This window comes from Mastomys coucha, unplaced genomic scaffold (genome assembly GCF_008632895.1).
Source record: "Mastomys coucha isolate ucsf_1 unplaced genomic scaffold, UCSF_Mcou_1 pScaffold21, whole genome shotgun sequence".
Classification (NCBI taxonomy): Eukaryota; Metazoa; Chordata; class Mammalia; order Rodentia; family Muridae; genus Mastomys; species Mastomys coucha.
This window is the reverse complement of record NW_022196904.1, coordinates 25,470,187-25,481,057: the sequence shown is the minus strand read 5'-3', so window position 1 is coordinate 25,481,057 and position 10,871 is coordinate 25,470,187. Positions and strand designations below refer to the sequence as shown.

At 41.9% G+C, this 10,871-nt stretch overlaps 1 protein-coding gene across 4 annotated transcripts in view; it reads left to right on the top strand.

The window, feature by feature from the left end:
* The window catches only part of Lsm14a (LSM14A mRNA processing body assembly factor), a 46,115-nt gene extending 38,040 nt beyond the window's left edge, over positions 1-8,075 (top strand). For 2 of the 4 annotated variants that reach the window (XM_031386179.1, XM_031386177.1), the window contains 3 exons: positions 1,328-1,559; positions 4,576-4,632; positions 6,725-8,075. In XM_031386179.1, the coding sequence (XP_031242039.1) occupies positions 1,328-1,559; positions 4,576-4,599 (256 nt within the window). In that variant the 3' untranslated portion in view covers positions 4,600-4,632; positions 6,725-8,075. The remainder of the gene's footprint in view (positions 1-1,327; positions 1,560-4,575; positions 4,633-6,724) is intronic. The other 2 variants (XM_031386178.1, XM_031386176.1) reach the window with 1 other exon arrangement.
* The last annotated feature ends 2,796 nt before the right edge of the window (positions 8,076-10,871 follow it).

Sequence of the window (10,871 nt, the reverse complement as noted above, 5' to 3'; positions counted from 1 at the left end):
TTTTGATTCTTTGTGTGTGTGTTTGTATATATGCATTCTATGGAGTAGGTGTGGAAGTCAGAGGACAACCTACGGAAATCTGTTCTCTCCTCCTACCATGTGGTTTTCCAGGAATAAAACCTAGACATTAAGTTTGAGTCTTCATCCGTAGAGCCATCTTACCAGACCAAAAGTTGTAAATTATAGTCCTTTAAAAAAAGTAAAATCTAAGGATGTAGTTCAATGGAAGAATGCCTGCCTAGCATATGCAAGGTATGGGTATTATCCTAGTGACACACAAAAAAATAAAAAGAATCATAGACTTTAACCTGTAATCCCAGCACTTGGGTAGGAGGTGGAGTCAGGAGGATCAGGGGTTTAGGGTCACTCTTTGCTATATCTAGGGCCAACCTAAGTTATAAGTTATGAGAGATCCTGTCCTGAAAAAAAAAAAAAACAAAAACCTTACACTATTGTTTAAAGGTGTAGCCACACCTAGATATTAGTTAAATGGTGTTACATAAACCTTTGCTTTATCTTTCTACATTATAATTCAAATGAAACCCGGCTCAAATGGAAAATACTTCTTCAGAATTGATTCATACAGTAAAACTCTGACATATTATAGTAAAAGAAGATCCAGAAAATTTCTTTTTTGGTTTTTTTGAGACAGGGTTTCTCTGTGTAGCCCTGGCTGCCCTGGAACTCACTCTGTAGACCAGACTGGCCTCGAACTCAGAAATCTGCCTGCCTCTGCCTCCCAAGTGCTGGGATTAAAGGCATGCACCACACCCCAGGTCAGAAAATTCCTAATTGTCAAAAATAAGTGACCTAGCACATGAAGCTAAGAGCTGCAAATGCAGAAGTGTGCTGCTGCCTGCATCACATAGCCTTTGTCCTGACTGCAGCTCAGGGCCACCTGGAGGCAACTGTTACCTTCAGTCAAAGCATGGATAGGGAGGCCTGAGCCCTACTAGGCTGCATGATTGCTCAAACAGTGTAGGCACTTGCTGGATTAATTTCATCAGGTCCAGAGATTGAGCTAGGATACTAGGACCTCAATCACAGGTCCTTTGGGTCTTAATTATCTTCATATGAAGGCATTTAGCATCTTTCTATCAATTGTATTTATAAGAAACTAGCCTCTGTGTCGTGTGAAAACGTACTGCAGGAGTGTACAGAACTTTCATGGCATGAGAGGTGGGAGAGTCTAGATGAACTGCTCTTTTTTTCTTCAGTTGAGGTTGAGAAATCAATTAAATGTACCAGGAATTGGGGCTGCATAGATTTACTGGAAGATGCACTTTTTGAGATGATATGCTAATATTCCTATGCTCTTACCTAACAGAGAAAGAAGACCAACTTGGGCTGAAGAAAGAAGGTTAAATGCTGAAACTTTTGGAATCCCGCTTCGTCCAAACCGTGGCCGTGGAGGCTACCGAGGCAGAGGAGGCCTTGGCTTCCGTGGTGGCAGAGGCCGTGGTAGTGGCCGAGGAGGAACCTTCACTGCCCCTCGAGGGTTTCGTGCTGGATTCAGAGGCGCTCGTGGGGGTAGGGAGTTTGCAGATTTTGAATATAGGGTAAGTATAGCTGCATGCTGTGGGGATGGCATTCAGAGTGTTTTACTTGTATCTATTTTGGCAGAATTATTTTTAAAACATTAGAATAACTTTTAATTTAACTTCTTGGAGAATATACATGATTAGATTATTTATTTTAATTTAAAGGACAGTGCTTTCTTGGCTAATGAATAGAAAAGAGCTGAACGTGGGTGATGCATGCCTTTAATCCCATTACTTGAGGATCTCTGAGTTCCAAGACAGCCAGAGCTACATAGTGAGACTTGTCTCAAAGAAAAAGAATATTATATTGAATACTTAACATCATGGACTAAGCAGTAGCTGGAGTGCTGTCTAAAGCCTAACTGCTCTTTGAGGCAAACGAAGGAAGAATGGAAGGTGATGGGTTTGTCTTTAAACACTCCCCTCCACACAAGAAAAAGGAATGATCTGTTAGTGTCTTTCTGTCTTTTTTTAGAAGAGAAAAAAGTTTTATAGGAAGCATACTAAGGACCACTAAAACTGTTTAATAAAAAAAATAACTTTAGTATCACCTTTATTTCATATTTCTGGAGTTTTACACTTTAACACCAAAGGAAGCAAAGCAAACGTGTACATCTGAGAGTATTGGTGTTTGCATAATAGTGAGTTACAGGCACGGTGCTGTAACTCAGTTAAGCCTCGTGTCAGCTCTGTGAGATGGGTTCTATTATTATCTAACTTTTACAAAGGAAACAGATACAGAGATATTAAATAGCTTGTCCAAGGTCACAGAACCAGAGAGGGATGACACTGAGTATTGAGCCTAGCAGGTTGGCTCTTGAGTCACTGCTCTTAATATAGGTTTGTAGAGAACTCACTTGGCTCCTGTTTTCTTAGTAAGGCATGCTCTTGAGAACCATCTGACATATTAGCATTCACCAACAGCTGTGGGAGAACTCTGTGGCTCTGTGTAGTTTGTTTTTGTGTATATAGGTTATTCAGTGAAAGAGACCAGGCAGTTAAGGTAGGCATTGCAGCTATCTTATTAAAGGATCCTAGTTTATTGTCAAGGAAAGGAAATAGAAACATGGACTGCTCTTGCTTATCTGATGTCTTCAAGTTACCAGTGACCCCACCATAGCTCAGTAGCTCTTCCTCAAGTGTTTAACCTCTGTGGAATACTTGACTCTGATAATTACCCACCGACTTTTGGTCTGTCTGTCCATCTGTCTTTCTTTCATTCCTTTCTGTTTTTTCCTTTTGAGACAGGGTCTTACTGTATAGCCCTGGATGTCCTGAAACTCATTGTGTAGACCAGGCTGGCTTCAAACTCACAGACCCCCGACTCAGGGACTAAAGCTGTATGACACTCTGCCTAGCCTTAATTTCTTTAATACCCTTGGATTTTGTCTGAAACAGACTATATGTCGTTTCAGGATCTGTTTCTCTCTCCTGGTCAGAAATCTAGTATTGTGTCTAGTCCTGTTGACAATGGGGCCAGCCTTGTGCCTTTTTGAGTGCCCACAATATTCCTATCTTAAGGGTTTTTTTCTTTTTCTTTCTTACAACTTCTTCCTCCCTCTTTTTTTTTTTTTTTAAACCTAATGCTGGCTAGAATGTTTAGGGATTGGTAGAAGGTATCTTACACACAGTCAGAATCTCAGTAGCCAAGGCTGGCCTCAAATTCCTGTGTAGTTGAAGGTGACCATGAACTTCTGATCCTCTTGCCTCTGCCTCCCAAGTGCTGGAATTACAGGCGTGGGCCACCATGCCCAGATTTTGTGTGGTAGGAATTGAGCTTAGGGCCTCACAAATGCTAAGCAAGCACTCTTCCAGCTGAGCTACACCCCAGTCCTCAGTTTTCTTGAGAGAGAGAAGGTGAGAGGCAGCTGCTATGTGTATGCTGGTGGGCTCACAGTCACCCATGTGTGCTTCTTGCTCAGATACTTTCACTCCTCTTTTGTGAGCTTGTCTACTTGTGCTTTATGACTTGTTGTTTGTCTTACACATTGCTTCTGCTATATATTTCTTGGGTCACACCTACTTTGTGTCCTTAGGCTGACCTTGCCCCTTTTCTGGGTTGTTCTGGGTAAACCATACATACAGTGGAAGTATGTGACCACCTCACTACATCCATTCATTTGGAATGTCCTTGTCAACTATGAGGGCCCATGGATGAATTTCCTGGCAAGTAGTTCATGGCAGGAAGGTTTCCAGGGAACAGCCATCCAGAGAGGGAAGGCATGGCAGTGGGTGCTTGAGGAGGCTGCTCACACACCACAGCCTCTGGGAAGTAAAGACAGTGAGCGCTGCTGTCTCATCTTCCTCCTTTCAGTCCAGGACCCTAAGCCTGTGTAGCTAAAGTGGGCATTCTCATCCCAGCCTCAATTCTGTGTTAACTAGATAATCAGGATTAGCCATCACACCTAAGCTCCCTTAAACATTTACAGTGATTCTCATTGTGTAACAAGAAGCTTTGCCCTGGAGCACTGAGTTCATTTCTAAAGCCTCATGTCCTGCTGCACCCACTGAGTGGAAGTTGCTGCTCTGGGCAGCCTTACTAAGAACAGCTAGTTTAGTGTTTGAGCACTGACTGGCGTGAATGTCATTGAGAAAGGGGGTGTCTGGATTGGGATATGAGTGTAGTCAGATTCTCTCTCATATGCTACTGTTAAGTAGTTTCAGTGACTGTGGTGGGTGAGACTATACATTTGAGTCTTATATTCTGTTAGAGATCCTGAGACAAGGAATGTTAGGATCCTGAGATCCTGGAATGGGGACTGGAGGTGACTCAGTGGTTAAAAATTGCTTGCCACACTTCTAAAGGACCCATGTTTGGTTGCCAACACCCATGTCACTCCAGCGCCAGGCAGTCCTCTGGCTTTCACAGGCATGCACACACAGAGAGACAAATGATTTTTTTTTTTTTAATTTGGGCAGGTGTGGGAAGAATCTGAAATGACTCAGTCTCTTTCCTTCCCTTTTTATTTTCTTCTCCCTCCCTTACCCCCTTTCTCTCCCTGTCTTTCTCCTATCTTTTTTTTTAACCTTTAAGAAAACCACGGCTTTTGGACCCTAAAAGGTCTGGATTGGTCATACTGCTTTCTGAAAGGTAAAAAAAGAAAAGAAAGAAAGAAATTGGGAGGTGTGAAGGTTGGTTTGGTGGGGACAGAAGGGTTATCTTTAGTTCACTTGTTTCTGTACCAACTTGTACTTTGCCATATGTGTTTCAGTTTAAAGTAATACTACATATAGTTTGGTATTGTACTCTCAGAGGAAGTCTTTCAGAAACCAGGAAGTAGCTGACCTACCATAACTGGTCATCTGTACATCTGTAAAAATTGGGAATGGTGCAGGGTGTGGTTGCACACACCTTTAATCTTAACACTTGGGAGGCAGAGGCAGGAGAATCTCTGAATTCCAGGTCAGCCAGGGCTGTTACATAGAAAAACCCCAGTGTCTGAAAAAAAAAAAAAAAATAGGTATGGCCATCATTCTGCATATGAGGAGGATTGGCTCCAAGATCCCTATGAATCCCAAAATCCATTTATGCTTATGTCTCTTTTGTTGTTGTTGTTTTTGTTTTGTTTTTCGAGACAGGGTCTTACTGTATAGCCCTGGCTGTCCTGGAACTCACTCTGCAGACCAGGCTGGCCTTGAACTCAGAAATCCACCTGCCTCTGCCTCCCAAGTGCTGGGATTAATGGTGTGCACCACCACCGCCCAGCCATGCTTAAGTCTCTTAACATTGTATTTACAAAAAACCTATCATATCCTCTTACCTCTTTGTGGGTGCTAAGGATTGAACATGGAGCTTCTTCACCTGTGCTACATAGGCGCTGTATGCTGGGCTTCACTGCCAGCTCCCTGTATTCTAACCCGCAGATGACTTATAATACAGTCATGCAATAATAGTTGTTATGCTCTGTTGTTTAGATCCTAAAGGGCATTAAGTACAAAGAAATTTCTACATGTTTTCTACAAATGTAGACACATAAACACACATGCATAGTTTTTATCCACACCTGAAAAGATAAGGGGAATGAGTGGACTATGTAGTAACTGCGTGTCTGAGAGGCTGCAAGCAAACCTGGAGTTTAAGTTGGTCTCCCTGGAGCCTCCTTCAGAGCTAGTTTGCATTTCTTACTAGTTACAGTATTTAATGTTCCCAGTTAAATCGCTTCTCGGCCTTTTGGCTAAGATCAAGTGTAATTTTCCCAGTTAAGTTTGTTTTTCAAACTTATCTCAAATTTAAGAGTTTTGTTTTATTTTTTTAATTTTTATTAGCTTACAAAGATTTTTTTTTTTTTTAGACCTGATCTTATATGGCTTGAAATGGCCTAGAGCTTGCTGTGTAACTTGACTTCATGTCCATAGTGCTATGCTGGTACTAGAGGCATGCCTACCACAACTTGTTTACATGATGGGGGAGATAAAGCCAAAGGCTTCCTGCAGGCTAGGCTAAGGCTCTGCTTAGTGAGGTACATCTTAACCCTTTAGGGAGAAGTATTTTGGGGGGCTAGAGAGATAGCTTAACAGTTCAGAGTGCTTGCTGCTCTTGCAGAAGACTCAAGTGTGGGTTCCAGGACTCATTTTGGGTTGCTCAGATCTCTTATGCCCACCTGCAACTCCAGCTCCAGGGATCCAGTACCTTCTTCTGGCCTCTTTGAAAACACAGACATACACACAGATAATTAAAAAAAAAAATTAAATGTATTTTAAGGTTTTTTTTTTTTTAAATATATTTTGAGTCCAATACTGCTTTCTCCTACGATGCAATTTTAGAGCAAAATACTATTTTACCTTCTGAATTATTGTATTGCTTTGTAAAAGATGTCAGAAATTTAGGGATTTTATGAAACTTGTTTCAGAAGAGTTTTATGAGTGATCATGTGAAAGTTCATGTAACTGTTGTGTTTAAATTGTTGGGGCAACCAAAGGTAGTAAGGTCTCCCCATATTGCAGAGCAGCGTGCCTACGCGTCAGGCCAGCCACTGCTGCAGCCTCCTCTGACTAGGACATGCAGTGAGTAAGCAGAGAGTTGGATGTGGACGTTAGAGCTGTGCTTCCCAAGAACCAGTGGAACAGAATTTTTTTCTGTGAAAATAAGAGGAAGGGTGTATTAAGGTAACCTAAATAAACTTAAGCAAACTAAGGAAGAGCCATGGCTTGGAACATGAACTAATACTTTTTTTCCTTTTTAGAAAGACAACAAAGTTGCTGCATAGTCTACAAACAAGTCTTTGAAAATAGGTGACTCCTAGCTCTTCATGGTCCTGGAAAGTGGTTTCAGTCTTTGTGAAGAATGAAGAAGTGAAGTTGCTGTCTGTCTGTCACCAGCACTGGGTTTTGTCTGTTTTCTGCTTCATTTCAAAGCTACACTGCAGTTGCTATGGGCCAGGAAAGCTCGTCTTAAAACACAAGCATAAGTGTATGTGGAGTAGCAGATGGTTGTGATTCCTTGCTTAGAGTTGAACTAAAGCCAGCTAAATGGAACTGCTAAGTATTTTTTCAACACTGAAAGGATTTTCTTATCACTAATTAATTGTATTCAGCAATTACTTCGAGTTGCCTGCAGATAGGCCGTGATACTGTGTTTTGAGCCACAGAAGGTTTTGTGCGCGCGTGCCTGTGTGTGTGTGTGTGTGTGTGTGTATGTGTGTGTGTGTATGTGTGTGTGTGTGTCTTTCTTTCTTTTTTGGAGATCCTATAATATGAGGTAGCTTATTTCGACACTTAATTAGGGTGCTGGATGGTAGAGAATTTTGTCAGTCAACTATGTACACACAGGTAAATACTGTTTCTTAGGCAAAGGTAACTTTTTTATATAGTTGTAAAATTCCATTATATTCCATTGCCAAAGAAACATTAAGAACTTTGTATAGCTGTATAAAAAGCAACTAATTTTTTAAAGAATAAACGTTTTAAAGTCAGCAAACATACGTGTCCTTGCAGAAGTCAGTGAGCTGAGGAGCAGGGGTATGGGTGGTCTGCTCCCCTTGCTTTCCAGGCTGAAGGTTCTTCATTTCCTTTGTAATGTTTGGACCACAAATGAAGATTTGATAACTTTATTCCATTATCTAAAAAGCATAAATTATTCATGCATAGTGTATGGACTTCATTTTGTAGCAGATCACAGGATTTGTTCAAATAAAATATTTTAAGTGTATGAATGTAAATAATCATAGATGAGAATGTACCTCACTGTATTTTCAAATAAGTAACCGTCTCCTTTTTAAGACATTAAAACTCGTTGATATATCAGTTGACCCTTTCCTCCTGCTATGCCTGGAATTCTGTTGTGGTAACGCTGACTCCTGTTTTACATCAAAAAGATGGAGTTTTCAGAATCATCTGGCACCTGTAAAACATTACTAACATAGTATGCAGGCCTATGGCCTACTGGTGACTCTCTGTACACGTTTGTTGCTAACTGTAAATTACTAATAAATCTTTTTTGATATTTAAGCTATAGTGAAGAAAGATCTGGCCACTTTGTGTTTTTAATAAAGGCCATGGAATAAAGGGATCCAAAGATTTCAATATTTTTAGCTATATTGGTTTTTGTTGACTTTCCTTCTAAAACATTCATTAATGATAAAGGCATGGGAAACTGCACTGTAGGAGAATTGGACTACTTAAGGGATGGCTGATTATTTTTTAATTTTATATCTTTTGTATAGATCAACAAGAAAATATCTTTTGGTTTCATTGTTGAGATCCAGAACTTGACAGCCATCGTTTACTGTGCGCCTGCATGTGAACAACCAACCCGTTTGTAGGGTCCACAAATCATGAGATTGAACACATTTTTAGGCACGTTAAGCATCAGAGCACGTGCTGTGGTAATACTTGTAGGCTGAGATGTCCCAACTCAGTTCTCCATGCTGGTAAAGGTGAACTTACACTTTTTTCTCAGCCCCCTGGTTCACTGACTGGGTCATTCTTTGTCCCAATAATAACTGGCAGCATGGTGACCCCACTGTGCATCTTCCAATCGCAAGGCTTTTATCTTAAAACAGAATAAAACTCTTCAATGAAAACTCTTCTCAAAGTTCTTTCTCATAGGTAATGATATTCTCTTCATGGGAAGAGAATGAAAAGCATCTTGAATGTGAGATGCAGCGATGGTAATGTTTGCCCTGGAGCAGCTTAGTCACTGTCTAACCACTTGCAATATTTATTTCTTATTGTACATGGTCAAGGAAGCTAGAAGTTCCTTTCTCTCTGAGCATATGATACTCACTAATTAAGATCTGTGACATGAGGAGAAAAGATGAGCCACACATAAACCACACTGGAATACCCCATGCCATCTGTGGGCAGATAGATGTAGGAGATACCAGACGTGGGTTGCAGATATAGCTCAAGTGAGTGGTATGCAGCTCACCCAGAAACATAAGGCCTGCACAACTACACCCAGTTAATGCAGCACTAGGGATGGAACCCAAGGTCCCGTGCATGCTATAGGAGAGCTCTCTGCATCAACTAAGCTACTACTTTGTCCCAGCTGAGTGTCATTTTTACCATAGGCTTCATTGTGCTGCACTGAGTGCCTTAGAGGTTCTCTAATCAGGCCTAGGATTTGTACGCCTCCCAGAACACTGATCAGCTAGCATCAACATTGGCTCATCTGATGGTCCTCTGAGAGCCTTGGTAGAATCCACACTAGAAAAGATACAATTCCCACCCCCAGCCCCCTTCTGAATCCAGATCCCTTATATTCACATGGAAACTGACCTTTAGCAAAGCACAAAGAACAGGTTCTCACTGGAGTCTCTGCTGGCCATCCTACCTCTGCCGTCTTGGATCACAGATGTTAGCCACCACACCTGGCAAAACAGAAACATTGTTCTACTTTCCTTTGGGGTTTGCTGCTTTGGATGCAAACTTGATTTGTTCCTAGTAGATAGCAAATGAAAGCTGCTTCAGGGGGCTGCAATTTCCAGCATATGGTGAGTGAGAAGCAACTTCTTTTTCTAAGAAGCATTATTTTAAGCTCTTTAATTGTCTCTCCAGGTGCCATGTCTGCATTTAGTGTTATGGGTGCCTGGGCCATGGTGTGTGGTAATCATGGTGTCTCTTACAGTAGCCTAGGTGGCACTGCTTGGTTTACTAGTTACAGTAAGCTTTAAAGCAACGAGTCAGGGCACATACCTTTAATCCCAGCATTTGAGAGGCAGAGGCAGGAGGATTCTGAGTTAGAGGCCAGCCCGGTCTACAGAGCAAGTTCCAGGACAGCCATGGCTACACAGAGAGACCCTGCTTTGGAAAAGAGCTGGTAGTGTGTACTTCAGTGGCAGAACACTAGACTACCTACAAAGCTGTGGATTTGATCCCAGCACTGCAAAACAGGTAGGGATCAAAGTCATGGGATTAACACTATTATCCCTGAATCAGGGTCAGAAGTGGGCTCTTGCCACATAGCCTCATGGTGACAACTTCCTGGAGGAGGTATCTGAAGAGATGACAACAAAGGAAGTCATAGTTCTGAGTGTCCAGGTGGCCAGCTGTTGATGTGCTGCTGGATAGAACACTAAAGAAGCTCCTGTGGGAGTGGCCCCCTGCGGTGCTAGTTCTGTTTGCCAGGACCAGAGTTAGGAAAGCGCCTCGTGGTTTTGAGGTTCCACCGGCTCAGAGCCAGATCTATTAGCCTAAGCCAGTGTCTCCTAAATCACAGCTCAGTTCATATTTAATAAAAACTACTTCCAGATTAAGTCATAAACCTATCACTAATAGACCCAAATCTAACTCCAGGGCAGGATGAGGTTGATTTTTGAAGAAATGCTTTAAAATGTACTGATGCCATGTTAGGGCTTAACTCCAAGGCTTTCAGGGAAACAAAATGGCTAGGGAAGACAGGAGCATGTTTTGAGTCAGGAGTGCAGCTTTTGGAGTGACTCACAGTCACTGGTGCTTTAGGGGCATAAATCTGCCTAGAGCTAAGAAAGTTACTTCTCCAAGACTGGCAGTCTGGAAGCAAAGCCAAGGTTGTGTGGAGCCTGGGCGCAGGCGGGATCTAATGAGTTCCAGCTGCTGGCTTTTGTAGCCATTCTAGAACCAAGAAGAAGAGCATGTTTACTAGGTGTCTGAAGGGCACCTTTGTAATCCTGGTACTCCCCTAATCCAGGTAATCCTCAGCTGCCAGCCTCCCAGGCCTGTCATTGAAAGTACAGAGATCCCAGCCATGGTGCAAGAAATGGGTTAGCTGGACAATGGCTCCCCTCACTCCACTAGATTTAATAGCATTTCTTATCCCCTGTTAAGTACAGGGAGCACCGCAGGTAGTAGTTTATAACATAGAATTAATAGGTTTCTCTTTCCTTTGAAGGCATTACATATAAAAAGGAT